At 42.4% G+C, this 14,581-nt stretch overlaps 2 protein-coding genes across 4 annotated transcripts; both read left to right on the top strand.

Moving 5' to 3' along the window:
* The first annotated feature begins 1,701 nt into the window (after positions 1-1,701).
* rlim (ring finger protein, LIM domain interacting) lies at positions 1,702-8,336 on the top strand. 3 transcript variants are annotated; one of them, XM_069697034.1, is made up of 4 exons: positions 1,702-1,877; positions 3,098-3,325; positions 4,588-4,692; positions 4,794-8,336. In XM_069697034.1, exons 2-4 carry the CDS (start codon positions 3,157-3,159, stop codon positions 6,455-6,457), a joined length of 1,938 nt encoding a protein of 645 aa, XP_069553135.1. In that variant the 5' UTR covers positions 1,702-1,877; positions 3,098-3,156; the 3' UTR covers positions 6,458-8,336. The 3 variants fall into 3 exon arrangements, with proteins under 3 accessions (XP_069553135.1, XP_069553134.1, XP_069553136.1); XM_069697033.1 differs by having other exon boundaries at positions 1,703-1,877; positions 3,095-3,325; XM_069697035.1 differs by lacking the exon at positions 1,702-1,877 and adding an exon at positions 2,127-2,198 and having other exon boundaries at positions 3,095-3,325.
* Positions 8,337-8,808: 472 nt separating this feature from the next.
* On the top strand, positions 8,809-10,748 carry glod5 (glyoxalase domain containing 5). The gene is made up of 4 exons (XM_069696727.1): positions 8,809-9,198; positions 9,602-9,757; positions 10,083-10,238; positions 10,380-10,748. Exons 1-4 carry the CDS (start codon positions 9,151-9,153, stop codon positions 10,521-10,523), a joined length of 504 nt encoding a protein of 167 aa, XP_069552828.1. The 5' UTR covers positions 8,809-9,150; the 3' UTR covers positions 10,524-10,748.
* The last annotated feature ends 3,833 nt before the right edge of the window (positions 10,749-14,581 follow it).

Here is a 14,581-nt window from a genome sequence, read left to right as displayed (position 1 = left end):
TATTTGGCTGACTGATTTGCTGTTAAAGAAATAAACTTCTTTGAATACAAAGATTTACATATAATCTAATGTGCCAAATTCACTAAAAGGACGCTGCCTCCCAGAGCTTTTCTGTTACTAATCTATTTACAGGTATAAAATAAAAGTGAGGAATAACACAGTTTTCCTGAACATGTACCTTAATGTATGCAGTTTTTTGATTTACAAATGAGCTGTAAGTAGATGCCACCTCCTGTCAAACTGTCATCACTGGGTCTCTTCTGGCACACTGCTGTATCAATACAGTCCCTCCTCTGACCACACAAATGTCTGGGTCTCGCTATTAAGCCTGTACTGTTTCTTCCTCAATACTTCTTTTATTTATTTATTTATTTTTGTATCATTCTTAAAGGGGAACTAAAACCAGACCACCCTGACTTCTACTTGATTACTGTTTCTGAATTCTACAGACATGTTGGATGTTCTGTTCTGCTGTTGGACCCATTTTTTCATTAGGGTGCTGTTTAAATTGGCACTGCAATGACTTTAAATATTTTTATATATAAAGATTGTTGCTTTCATGAGACAGCAGAGAGACAAAAAACTAGGGCAGAAAATGGGAGGGATATAACATGCAGTAAAAGGTCCTCACCTGGGATCAGGCCAGTTGACATTGCAGTTTTGTGGATTGTGCCTTAACCATTTGGCCTCTGCAAGGCAACAGCAGAAAGAAGGTGTGACATCAAGTTATCAACATGCTAAGTGACAGGCTTGGCATAAATACCGATTTCTAGCAATATATTTTTAAAGAAATGTCCGATTACAACGTTGTTTTGTGCAGTTAACTGTCATTTGAAGTGGATTCATGTTATTGTCTTTGCTACATACTGTGTTTTAATTTGTTTTCTTCTTTGATGTATGTAAACTGTTAATACTGACTTTGTTGTCAGCTGTAACAGCTGTAGATGTGGGAAAAGGCGACCATAAATGAAGTGGGCAATGTATAGGACATTTTTTTGATGAAAAAGCAGAACTAGTCTATTCGTAAGTGGCACTTGAGAAGTTCACCATACTTAGCGCTGGTTATAAAATCATTGCCAGTGTGAGTGGGTGATACCAAAATATGCACTGTACAATATACAAACAGCATATACTGTATGGCATATTGTGTTTTTTGTATACTGTGCACAAGACTATTGGTTGTTCAACACTGGAGACTAAACAACTAAATAAGACAGGAATGATGCAGAACCCGTCAAACAGGATTTCTCTCAATGGTCATAAGTGGGATAACTATGGATATGACATATGGCATTTCAGTTGCTCCAAAATATAGTTGCTCCAACTAATGATGTGACACGGGCATTAAATGCTGTGGGTAAATACCATACAAATGATTTAGGCTATATGCAGTCATTTAAGCACACTGGCGTTTATAGATATTTGTCCTGCTGTCTAAAATATGGAGAAGTATTTGCCTTTGCAACCGCACTGTGACGCTACAGCCGCCCCGTAGCACCCTCGTTCAAAACAAACATCCTTTTTTCCCAACGCTCATCTCGGGGACTCGAGAAAAAAAAAAAGGTTACGGTGCCCCGAGCTCGGTCTTCCAGGCGGCAGCGCTGCGCGCGCAACCCACCCCTTCTTTCCTCGCGCGACGATTGGCAGACCGAGACGCAAACCGCGCAGATCCTCGCGTCTGCGCGCGCCTGGCAGGTCGAACCCAGGGAGAAGAACACGCGCTCGGACGGTTTCCGGAAGCTCGTTTGTCGCCTTCCGACAAGAAAGAAAATGGAAACCTGAAATCGGACTTTAGCGAAACACTCAGTCGTTTTTCGGAGGATATTAAAAGAACAACCGGGTCGTACGACCGTATCGCTGCCGACATCACCGAACAGGTAACGTACTCGGGGTTTGGCGACGGACGGCGCGTCCCTTCTGACTAACTTTATTCTTTATTAGCAGGCTAATTTTAGCTCGTCCGCTCCGGTCAATGTTTTCTGGTCGTGAACGTCACCGGTTGACGTCGTTAGCTTCTTTAGCTCGCGGTGATGCTAACAAGCGCCTCAATGTATTTTTTTTTTTTTTTTTTAATGAAATCCTCGTGTGTTTTTTTTATTGTTTTGTTTTTTCCCCCTTGCGAGTGTCCAGCGACGATAAACGACGCCGCGGGTTTTCACCATCTGAGATGTAGTTGTATAAACCTGCTCCACGTCGAGGTGATTCAACGGAGAACACGAAGTTAACAAGCGGAGTTAGTTAGCCGATGTTAGCCGTCTGTAGCTAGTCAACGTGGAAGCTAACTAGCTTTAGCGTAACTTGACCGGGTTGTTCGGTCGTCTCGTAAGTTTGTTTCGAGCCGACGATACTAATCGTGTCTCACTCGACGCCCACCGCTGTGTCTCCACGTCACTTAAAAGCACGCCGGTTCCTTCTTTTCTTTTTCTTTTTTATATATATATATATATTTTTTTTTTAACAGCTAGCAGCAGTCGGTAGGAACCGTGTACGATGCTAACAGACAGCTAAGCTAAGCTACATGATGCCATTTTGTTTTCATCTCGACTTTGACCAACACTGCTCCTCCACAGCAAAAGGAAACACTCAGATCATTTTACTCACACCGATCCCGACCACTCCGAACACGTATTGTGTGACGTTTTGGGTTTTTTGGGGTTTTTTTTTTTCCCGGGAAAACGTATGTCGCGAACAACGTGACGAGCTCGAGCTCGTCCGTGTTGTGTTTGTGAGTGATGCTAACATGTCAGCTCGCTTTGTGACCGGTGGACGCAGCTCGTGGTTGTTTCAACTCCCGAGGTTGTACTTCTTCTCCTCAACGTGCTTTTGTGATGCCCAGTTTTCGCTTCCCTTCCTGAACATAAGCTAATGTATTTAGTAGATCTACTTGAGGGTGTCAAAGGTGACGAATCGGACATCCTCGCGTGTCCTGATAGTGAATCCCAGTTATATAATTATAGTACAAATCTTGTACGTTTTAGTGCTGTAACTTCTTTTTTTTTTTTTTTTTTTTTTTTAGATTTAGAGTCTGTAAGCAGGAGATATCCATCCTTGTATTTTTTAACACATCATCTATATTTTTGTTCTTGTTTTGCAGCAGCAGCTGGATCTTGCTGAAGATTGGAGAGCATCCCCAGACCTCCTTCCTCTTCTGAATCGATGGAAGGGTCAAACAGTTTAGAGCCGAGTGGCAGCGACCAGCCAGAGTCACAACGCAGGAGGCAGCTGGACCGCCTGGACAGGGAGGAGGCTTTCTACCAGTTCGTCAACAATCTCAGTGACGAGGACTATCGTCTCATGAGAGACAACAATCTTCTGGGCACTCCGGGTAATAAACCTTTAATCTAATGACACTTTGCTTTTAGTGTTGTGGAAGAAATCTGACGGTTGAAATCCCTGTTGTCCTTTTATCTGCTCTCCCTTTCCATATACTATACTGAATTCAACGCCTGCCTTTCAAAGTTTCAAAGTGTTTGGTTGGCTTAAGGATAAAACGTGCCAACATAGATGTAGATAAATCAAGGTGTTATTGGACTAATACCCTGTGACCTTTTATGTTTGTTGTATGTCAGGTCCAACACATCTAAAGCCACTTAACAGAACTAGTTAATAGGCCACAGTGCCTCTTAGTAGATATTCAGACTGTTAATTAAACATTATCGGTTAGGTTGTTGTGCTGTGGTCTTGCATACTGTAAATCCACCTTCTCCATGGTTACACATTTTATATTTTAAATATTATACTTCAATTATTATTGGTCAGGAGGGCTTTGAGCTTAACAAGTATGCACTTATTGGCCCGGCCCTACAAAGAAGCACCTCTAGACAGCTTACAGGATTGCTTTTGCAAACGTTTCAAAGTCATAATATAATGACATTTCATGAGCTGTTGGTAAATCTGGTTCCTCTTCTATCTTCACACATCTCCTGATCGCCCAGTAGAATCAAAAGTTAATGATAAGCTCAGGTAGATAGTTTTTGATTTGTCACTATGCTCAAAATGCAACAGCCTTATGGACTACTGAGGACATCCAATCCATTTCTGTCCCAGGACAGTGGGAGGGAGAATGTAAGTTTGGAGCATCCTTCAGTGGAGCACCACACAAGGAGAGGGCATTGAATGGACAGTGGCATGCCCCGGTAAGTCTGGAGGTTTTAGCAATTGTCCTGTTGCTGTGTACAAAGAAAAGCAAACAGCCAATACATTACAAACATTTATTCCAGTTCTTTTTTTTCTTCTTTTTTTTGGACTATGTATGTTTCTAGAATTATTATTATTATTTTTTTTTACTTTTCGATTTTGGTTTTCGATCTGCCCGATATGTAAGTGTATTTAGAAAATTAGCATGTCCCTCTGCCAACTTCTCCTTTTTCTTTCATGTAAATCCCACTTTTTTTTATTTTTTTATTGTAGTGAGTTAAGCTGTCACTTTTCAACCAGCTGCCTCCTGTGTCTTTTTCCTAGCTGGTCGTACTACAAAAAGAGAAGTGAAATAACATTTAACCTTCAAGACAGAAATACGAGGACTGCCCAAAAGGATTTTTTTTCTTGGTCAGTAACAGAGTGTTGTTTTGTTATGTCTCTTTTCAGGAGAGGTAACAGAAGACGAGCTGTTCAGTAGACTTCAGCAAATCAAAGACGGTCCAGAACAGCAGAATACGACCCCTAGTACTGAAAGTGTAGAAGAACCAGTTGGTAAGTTTTGGTATTTCCTCAACTTTTAGTTTTGCTTTTGACTGGTATTTATCGTCAAATTTGAATATGATTTGTCACTCATTCATTCTGCTGATTTTCAGAACAACCAGAGAGCTCTGAGGATCCTGCCAGTGGCGATAGTCTCCTGGACTGGCTGAACACGGTGAGGCGCACCGGCAACACAACCAGAACTGGCCATCGTGGAAACCAGTCGTGGCGGGCTGTGAGCCAGACCAACCCAAACAGTGGTGATTTTCGCTTCAGCCTGGAAATCAGTGTGAACCGCAACCTGGCTGAACAGCAGGCAGCCGCTGAAGGGGAGCAGGAGCCTTCAGAGCAGTCTACAGAGGGTCAAGAAGCGGTGGTGGCGGCGGCAAATGCTGAACCTCAGGTTCCTATGGAGACAGAAGTGGCTGAGGAACCAGTTGTAGAGGAGTTGGCTGTCATAGTAGAGCCAGAGCCTGAACTAGAAGAGGTTGTTTCACAAGAAGTCTTAGGAGAACCTCCCAGCTCTCCTCCTCCGCCGCCAGTTCAGCCACCGCTTTGTCCGTCTCCACGCAGAGGTCAAAGGCGAGCCCGCAGCCGTAGTCCAGAACCACGCAGGACTAGGGCCCGTTTAGCCAGGAGCCGCTCCCCTCTCAACTTGGATCAGCTAGATGGTCTCCCTAATCCACGACATGCTCACAGCTCTCAAGGCCCCAGTTCTTCCACGAATGCTCCCCCTGTGCCTCAAGTGGAGGGCAGTTCTCGGACTCGACAACACGTTCTTTCCAGGCAAAGCACCGCTGACGGTGATGTGCAGCCATCGAGAGCTGGTGCAGAATCGGTCCCCGAGGCGCCAAACGTGGGATCTCAGGAAGGAGAAGCTGCTGGGGGGGAAGGGGGCGCAGCAGGGCGTCGTCCCCCGACTATTATGCTCGATCTCCAGGTGCGTCGCGTGCGTCCGGGTGAATATCGGCAAAGAGACAGCATCGCCAGTCGTACCCGCTCGCGCTCCCAGAACTCAAACAACACATTTCTTTATGAGAGTGAGCGTGGCGGATTTCGTAGGACTTTCTCCCGCTCTGAGCGTGCTGGTGTGAGGACCTACGTCAGCACTATTCGCATCCCTATCCGAAGAATCTCTGATGCAGGTTTGGGAGAGGCGACCTCGATGGCTCTCCAGTCTATGATACGGCAGATAATGACTGGTTTTGGTGAGCTCGGCTACCTCATGGATTCAGACTCTGATTCTTCAGATTCAACCCGCGGAGCCAACGCACCTGCAGACCTGGAAGCCCTCAACAATCCAGATGCTGCTGCTGCTGAGGCTCCGGCTGCTGATGCTGATGAACAACCGGTTGCCGCTGGAGTCAGAGGAAGGACAGTTGAAACTGATATGGATGAGGGCCTTGCCGCAGCTCCACCCGCCTCTGGTGGAAGGGCACGACCTAGACCACCTATCAGCTTAGAGGAACCCAGCTCACTGCCCTTCCTGCGGCTTGCTCACTTCTTCCTCCTAAACGATGACGATGAGGACCAGCCCCAGGGACTGACCAAAGAACAGATTGACAACCTCTCCATGCGCAACTTTGGTGAGAGTGATGCCTTGAAGACTTGCAGTGTCTGCATCACAGAGTATGCAGAAGGGAACAAGCTACGCAAGCTTCCCTGCTCTCATGAGTACCACGTGCACTGCATAGATCGTTGGCTCTCCGAAAACTCCACCTGCCCCATCTGCCGCAGGGCTGTCCTGGTATCGGCCAACCGAGAAAGTGTAGTGTAACTCTTAACAGACTGCAGGCCTTTTGTCTCAACCTAAGTAATCTAATATCCCAAGTCCATAAGAGGCTTTGAGGAAATGTGTCTCCACTGTTGAAATGTATTTCCTACATACCATTTGTGAGTTTCATCATAATGCAGTCACAGGTTTGATTTGGGGCGCTCCATCCAGTGACATTGAGACATATTTAGTTTCTAGACATTTATTATTGAAGTCCAAAGTGGGGCGCAAGCAACGCATGCTGTGGATCAACCTGTAGCGACCATGCGGTGGCGCATTGCATCAAGCCGTGCGCGCGAGCATACCTGTATCTCTTAAAGAATCCTCTGATTATAAAAGCTGCACACTTGCAGGTAGTTCAGACACTTCTGATCTCTTTTTTTCTATTAGCTCCTACATGGCGCCTTATATACCATGAGTTGGGTATAGGTACAAATCTTAGTTACACCAGTTCAAAGTATTAGCTGTAAATAAGCTTGTAAAAATAATTTTTGAATCATGCTTTTTATCAGTGAATTGGTTTTAGATTGTAAATTATCTCATGGAGATCTGGGCGATGTTGGATGCAGTCACTAGTCCCCTGAATTTGGTTTTCAACACATGCGTGGTATCAGTGTACACAGCAGAATGTCATAGAGATTGTGATTTCCAAAGGGTGTAAGGACATAAATTGGTTTGAAATTTACAGTGTGACTTGTACTCTCTCTTCTTGTTCACCTTAAAGAAACAAAATTACTATTCTGGAGTGGCATATTGCATTAAAATCTCAGTGTGTGTGCCCAATTCTTTGAAAAAATTTAATCTTGTACTGCCACGAGGGAAACACAAATTCAACCATGTTACATTGGCAAAGTTCAAGATTATTTTGAAAACATATAACATTGTTATTTTCTTAATCATGATAATGATAGAGGTGTGATCGTGTCAGACGATAGGGATGGTCCAATATTGGTGATAGAGTTGATATCAAGTTGTGAATTTTCCCACCTACGAAATATACTAAACGGGTGATGTCAGAAATTGAAAAGTAGTTTCTTTTGCCCCACCCCCCACCCCCCCACCCCACACACATAAAAGAACGTTTACTTTTTAATGTACAATGATTTCACGATAACTTTGCAGCTGGATTCTTTTTTTTTCTTTTTTTTTTCCACTAACATAATGGGTTTCTTAAACTATCGATTTTTTTTTATTTGATTTTTTTTTAAGTTCCGGTATTGGCATAGTAAAATATCCAAACATTGACTTAAGAATTACAAGTAAACTTAACTCAAGCCAGAATAGGCCAACGTTGTCAAGTCTGGGAAAAAAAAAAAATCCACGTCATTGTCCCTTCTTCAAAGCTTCAATAGAAAGTGAAGACGCTTGCCCACTGTGCCCTCCTTCTGCCTCATGAGCAAATGCTCCATATCAGTGTGCAATACATGCAAAAGTGAACGTAGGGAAATACAAACCATGATATAAATGTATGCTATTGTTAAAAAACTTGTTGTATATGGCTACAATCTTAAATGAAGACTTATTACCTTTTATGTGTTGAAGTTCATTTTATATAGAAGTTCTGTAGGTTTTAATAGCACTGTTAATGAACAGGAACACTGGCGAAAGGAAGAAAAGGGCATCAATATTAATGCCATCCTGTCATGTTTCTTGTTTCATTGTTTGATGTTTTAGCCACAATTATTACCTCCCTCTGTGGGACATAAAAGTTTGAATGCAAGATGTTGTTGAATACCAGAAACATGTAAATGAAATGTATGTTCCCTCACAGGCCATGCTTTAGTTTTGGCCTTGTTCTGTGACCCACCCAGTGCAGTATGTTAACTGGGTGTTAAATGAAACTAACCGCTGAATTAAACAAGTTGTTATGCTATGAAATGCAGTGCATTGCTTATTGTGCTGTTTTGATGTCAGTGGGTTGCTTACAGTTTTTTGTCTAACCATCTCACATGATTTTTTTTAAATTTTTTTTTAATTTATTTGTTCTGATTATTTAATATCTCTCAACCCCTCCGATTTATCTGGTTTTCAAAGTAGCTCCACCTGCAGCAGCTACAACAGCGACATGCTGTTTACGCACTTGTGCTCCAGCACTAATAATGTCACATAAATATATATATCAGTCAGAGACTAAACCAGGACTTTTACTTCTGTACTTTTACTTCAGTTGGATTTTTTTATATATATGCAGCATTTTTACTTGTTATGGAGTATGTAAATATTTCTGTCTTGGTATTTTTTTTACTTAAGGATCTGAATTCTTATCACTGTGTAGCACACAGACTCAACCTCCCTATGTGAGGATTAAAAAAATAAAAAAAGCGAAAATATAAAGACCTTATGGCAGAACGGTTGTATTGGACTGCATCAGAGTGCACACATGTACCCAGTGAAGTGTTTCTGTGTACTGTGATCCATTTGGAGAGGTTGTGATGTTACCAGCACCCCTACTGGTATGATATGAGGATCCCGATACATTCCCAGCTGACTCATAACAAATAATTAATTTGATTTATGACTATGGACTTGACTAAATAAGCCCGTTTTGACAAGAAGCGCTGTTTAATGAGAGTTTTACTTGCAAATTTGTAAAAAAAAAAAAAAAAGTCACATTTAAAGTGTTGTTAATGGTTCACAGATCACAGACACGGAACAACAAGGAAGTACCGGAGTCAGGCTGACGGAGCAGGGCAGGGATGACGCTCCGAGCAGCTGGGACTCGGTTCTCGCGGAACTGTTTGAAGGTAAATTTATATCAATTTATATCCGCTAATGCGGCGACCATCTTTTGTCTCCTCTTTCCACCAACCAGATCTAAAAAGCTTGAAGGTAGCACCAGTTTAGACTTCCGTATGGAGTTAATACTCGCTGCGGCACCGAGTCAGGAAAACGGGCTCAAGATGGTGAAAGGTTCCGTGATCAGTGGACTGAGAAGCGTTTCGTTAACTCGTTTGCTTTTGGGCAACGTCGACGTTTTACTAACGTTGCAGGACAATTGAACCTTTCACGTGTTTGGAGAGGCGGCTCACATTCACCACGCAGCGGCGCTGTTTCACGCTGAATTCGACTACAAGTAACTGCTGTTGACACAGTCGAAGTCATTTCACATGTTTTTTTCTTTGAATTAATCTGTCTTATTTCTTGTAGATTGTCTCCATCCAAACACTTGGAGTTGTTAAATTCAAAAGGACCTGTCCAGTTGAAGTGAGCCATGTGGATCATTTGGTGTTGACAGTGAAAAATGTGCCGGACACCATTAACTTTTATACATCAGTTCTTGGCATGGAGGTGATCACTTTCAAGGTATTATTATTATTATTATTATTATTATTATTACCACCACCACAGTAATATTAATATAAAAAATATTAAGTATTGCTAAGGAATTACAATGTCAAATTTGTTAGAATTATGATGTGTATAGATATATTTCATTTATTTATCAAATTACCAGTAGTTTAGTTATTATATGTGCATTGTAAGGAGCAGTAAAAGTGAAGTCTTCTCTTGTGCTTTTGGTTTGAGAAAACATCCACTAGATGGCAGGCTTTGATTGTGAGTGAGCCGTGTCACTCTACAGATTAGAGACACCTCTCCTCACCAACAATGCAGTGTCTGTGTTTTCCAGGGAAACCGTAAGGCTCTGGGTTTCGGGCAGCAGAAGTTTAACCTTCACCAGCTGGGCCAGGAGTTTGAGCCAAAAGCCAAACATCCGACCTCTGGCTCTGCAGACCTGTGCCTCATCACCAAAACCCCTCTGGCTACAGTAGCTGCACATTTGAAGGTGCTTCACATATCACCACTGACCATCTTAAATTACTAATGTCAATCTTTGCCTTTTCAGATGGCCACTCTTTGAAAAGTGCTTCACCTGGCACCAGCGAAATGCTCCGTGTCTATTTATGTTGTCTCTTCTCCTCTGCAGGTTTGTGGAGTCAAGATTGAAGAGGGTCCAGTAAAGAGGAGTGGAGCTGTGGGAACCATCACCTCAGTGTACTTTAGAGATCCCGACCACAACCTCATTGAAGTGTCAAACTATTGTCAGACACCAGCAGAGGATCCTTCCTGAGACTTCTTTGCCATAGTTTGTCAGCATGTGAAAATACATTCAAATACGATCGGTCAGGCCTATATTGCACAGTTAGTGTTTCAGCTATTAGATGCTAAAATGACTGTAGTTAAAACAACACTTGCACTTCATTTAGACATGGTGGATAACGTCAGATTCCTGTTGTATTTGTGTGTACAAAATGCTGCCTTGGCACTCAATGGTGAATAAAAAGTGAAAACTGAAGATTTGTAGCTTTATGATCAAATAGGTACTAGTGGAGATATTTGTTCACTTTGTGAAGAGAAATGGAAACGCTACAAGAAACACTGTTTTTCAGAAGAAAATACAAGGTTCCAACATCCTACCAAAGGCTCTATATTTTTACCTTTTTGGACATAACTTGAATAAATCCTTAAATTATATACATACCGTATATATATATATTTTAATCAATATGGCTGCTGAAGACATTTATTGTTGCAGTAGTTCAGATTTCTATTAGGTTTTTTTTTTCATCCTATTTGAATAGAGAACATACTCATCTCCACTGCTCATTATGTTGACGGAAAAATGGAAGCCTGGCATGTCAGTAATGAAACCTTTCTTTTTTTTTTTATTGGGCTGTGGAGGAGACCGTGAGGAGATATACAAGAGACTAGATCTTTCACCCTAATACTCCAAGTATACTGTATGAGCCTAAGATATCTTTTTGTATAATGCAACGCTTTGGCCCTCGTACTGGGACAAAAACAGTCCTAAGACATTTGTAGCGTAGGTTTATCCCCAGAATAATCTAAATAAGTGTTGGCCGCCAGACAGGCAGGCTCTAATGTCCAGGAAGATGAGGGTTAAAGATGAAGGGGTAAGGTAAGGAAGGAAAGGGAGAAGCCTGGAGAGTTTCCTTAAAGGAGACTAATCTTACACCCAACCAAAGCCAGGGAGGTCCCCAGTTGCAGCCACACAAGTCCAAGAGGGGGTTGAACATGTTCAGCTCGGTCCCCCTGCTCCAGGGATCCACACAGCTCCACAAGGCCTTGGTCTCCAAAAAAAGGTCAAAGCACTCCAGACGGGTTCTTGGATAATCCAGTGCTCGGTTACTTGAAAATATATACCACTTTCTTTTGTCGAGCAACTAAATCCGGAAATGAATTACTCTTTGACATTGCTCCTCTTTCGGTCACTCTCCCTCCTCTCAGTTCGCCTTCATGTTTCTTTTGTTTGTTGATTTCCCTTTCTCCAGCTCACAAGTGTGCTTGATTTATCACTTTCCTGTCATGGTGGTAAAGGGCTCTTCCCTACTTTTTTGTCTCTTTTTTTCCCCCTTTCTGCTACACATTAGAATATTTCAGTATTGTTCAAAATAGGTTGACAAAAATAGATTTTTGACTTCCCCTTAACCATCTATACCATCTCTTCGCAAAATGATATTTTGGACCCTGGAAGCACTTTGGTATCTTAAAGTCGTCCTCTGCATAATATCGTCGTTAGCTTAATTTTCAGTCGTCAGTCAGTTGCTTAACCCTTGTGTGGTGTTCGGGTCTGTGGGACCCGTTTTCATTTTTTATCAAAAGAAAAATGATACGATTAATTATTTTTTCAAACTGAGACTCATAGGCCTTGGCTCATTTTCTGGACCCGGGGCTAATAAAAGTGTGGAAATTGTTTTTGCCCCTGCCGTCCCGCACAAGGGTGCAACTTAGTTGAACAATTCAAGCACCGACACCTTTCTGATCTCACATTCCCGCATATTTTACCCTTTGTCTTGCGGGAACCAATCTTTATTTGCTCATACTCTATCCCAGCTGCAAATTGGGAGCAGGACACAATAAATATAGCTTTGCCAGTGTGGTTCCTTATCACAACTGATCAAGATGGCCAAAAGATTCTCTGCTCAGAGGGCCTTGCAATTGATTTTGGAAGAGAGAGAAGCTTTTGATGATGATGTAGAGGAAGAGGTTTTCAGAATGTGAGGATCTGACAGTGACTTTGAAGAAGAGGATGAGATTGAGCATCAGCTAATTCCAAAAGGAAGACGAGCCACGGGACCAGCCCGTCAGCAGCCGGCTCCAGGACCAGAACAAGCCCGTCATCAGGTAGCAAGTGAAGAAATATGGATGCCAAAAAATTGTGAAATTGAATGGTCTTCTTGCCCAAGAAATGAGCCACCCCGCATGGCTGCCAATGTGATAAGGATGCAACCAGGGCCAACACGGATGGCAGTTTCTCATGTGCAGGACATCAAGTCTTCTTTTGATCTTTTCATCCGAGATTCCATTCAGAACATTATTCTGGATTGCACTAATTTAGAAAGAAGGCGTGTTTTTGGAGAGAGGTGGAAGGAGATGGACCAAACCCATTTACATGCCTACTTTGGGGTTCTTATCCTTGCTGGAGTTTTCAGGTCCAAAGGGGAATCCACAGAGTCCCTGTGGGATGCAGAAACTGGCAGAGAACTTTTCCATGCAACAATGTCTCTGGAAAACTTCCACATAATTTCCAGGATTATCTGCTTTGATAACCGAGACGACAGACCATTGCTTGTAATTGGAACGAAGTAAACATCTGTTCAGTATTTTAACTTAAAATAGTTCGATTGTGTTGAATTAAAAGCCCCAAAATGCAGCGGGTCCACCAGATCCACGAACACTGGCTGAATAACAAAAATATGAACACCACACAAGGGTTAAAGTGGTTGTTGAGTGTCATCACTATGTGTGAAAAGTCAATGAATTTATCAGATCTGGAAATATCATTAGCTGACAAATCCTCAAGACATTTATTGATCTGCCTTACAGGTCGTAACAAGTTGATCGTGACTTGTATTATTTTTAATTGGATTAAAATTCAGTCTCTGGTGACAGATATTTCTGAGTTTAAATTAAGACCAAACACACAGTCCAAAAATACTCTATGATATGTTTCTGTTTTTTGATGAAATAAATATGATTTCATAATAATGTATTTTATTATTCATTTATGTAATATAACTTTTTTCCTCATTGTAATATCTTTGTCTACATCCATTCATGATCTATACCCACTTTGTCCTGTACAAGGTCACAGGAGGCAGGAACCGAGCCCAGTTGACTTTGGATACAATTGAGCAGGCATGTATTTCTTAGGCCTGTTGAAGAGGTCAGAGTACCTGGAGAAAACCCAGTCAGGCACAGGGAGATCATGCAAACCACTCAACTGAGGTTCAAACCCAGAACCTTCTTACTGTGAGACAGCAGTACAAGTCACTGCACCACCGTCCCTGTCTTCCAACTCCCCATATTCATTTTTTCCCCCCAAATGTCGAAGTAAGACACGCAACAGAAATATACCTTTCATTGTCCTCTCTGAATCCTCAGCTGCTCAACATCAAAGCACATACCTTTTTTGGTGTTCTGTTCACATGTCAGCAACAACAAATGAGAAGCAGTATGGACTGTCTATGAGGTTGGCTATCTTTAGCTTGGAGAGGAAAAGATGATTTTTTTTTCTCCATTTCCTGACAGTAAAAGTGAACAGTGGGGCTTGTCACCCATCAAAAGCCACCTGGCCACCATTGTTGCATGGAAATTCCACCTGTCACAGTGATAGGTGTAGGGCTGCGCAAGTCTTTCGGCATTTGATGTTGCAGCACTATGGAATTGTTTGGTTAGTGATGGGTGGAGAGGGTTTGCAAACGGTACATCCTCATATTTATGATTTTTCTGGATGTTGAAATATAATACACAAAAGAAGCGCATTGTATTCCATTCATTGTCCTCTCTGTGAATTGCCGGTTTCTGGCAGAGAACCATTGCCTCAGATTTGGAGGTGTTAAACCTCATCCATGCTGCTTCACACTTGGCTGCAAACCACCCCAGTGAGTGCTGGAGGTCGTGGTCCAAAGAAGCCAACAGGACCACATCGTCTGCAAACAGCAGAGATGCGATCTGGAGACCCCCGAACCCGACTTGCTCCTCCCCCAGCTGTGCCTAGATATCCAGTCCATGAAGGTCACAAACAGGATCAGTGACAAAGAGTTTTTTTTTATCAACTCCAGTAACCTTCACCTGTGTCCCCTCTTCTGTTCTGCTGCCCTGTCT

Source organism: Brachyistius frenatus, unplaced genomic scaffold, assembly GCF_029030835.1.
Source record: "Brachyistius frenatus isolate BFR_SWC_R1_liver_20210118 unplaced genomic scaffold, ASM2903083v1 Contig_22, whole genome shotgun sequence".
In the NCBI taxonomy this organism is placed as follows: Eukaryota; Metazoa; Chordata; class Actinopteri; family Embiotocidae; genus Brachyistius; species Brachyistius frenatus.
Note: the sequence above shows the minus strand (reverse complement) of the source record. Positions and strands in the feature narration are given on the sequence as shown.

What these genes read in the sequence shown, in the direction of transcription:
- rlim (XM_069697034.1), top strand. Translation starts at nt 3,157, where the DNA reads ATGGAAGGGTCAAACAGTTTAGAGCCGAGTGGCAGCGACCAGCCAGAG. An exon ending in CAATCTTCTGGGCACTCCGG is followed by an intron (nt 3,326 to 4,587) that starts GTAATAAACCTT and finishes GTCTCTTTTCAG; the next exon opens with GAGAGGTAACAGAAGACGAG. An exon ending in AAGTGTAGAAGAACCAGTTG is followed by an intron (nt 4,693 to 4,793) that starts GTAAGTTTTGGT and finishes GCTGATTTTCAG; the next exon opens with AACAACCAGAGAGCTCTGAG.
- glod5 (XM_069696727.1), top strand. Translation starts at nt 9,151, where the DNA reads ATGACGCTCCGAGCAGCTGGGACTCGGTTCTCGCGGAACTGTTTGAAG. An exon ending in TCTCGCGGAACTGTTTGAAG is followed by an intron (nt 9,199 to 9,601) that starts GTAAATTTATAT and finishes TATTTCTTGTAG; the next exon opens with ATTGTCTCCATCCAAACACT. An exon ending in CAGTAGCTGCACATTTGAAG is followed by an intron (nt 10,239 to 10,379) that starts GTGCTTCACATA and finishes TCTCCTCTGCAG; the next exon opens with GTTTGTGGAGTCAAGATTGA.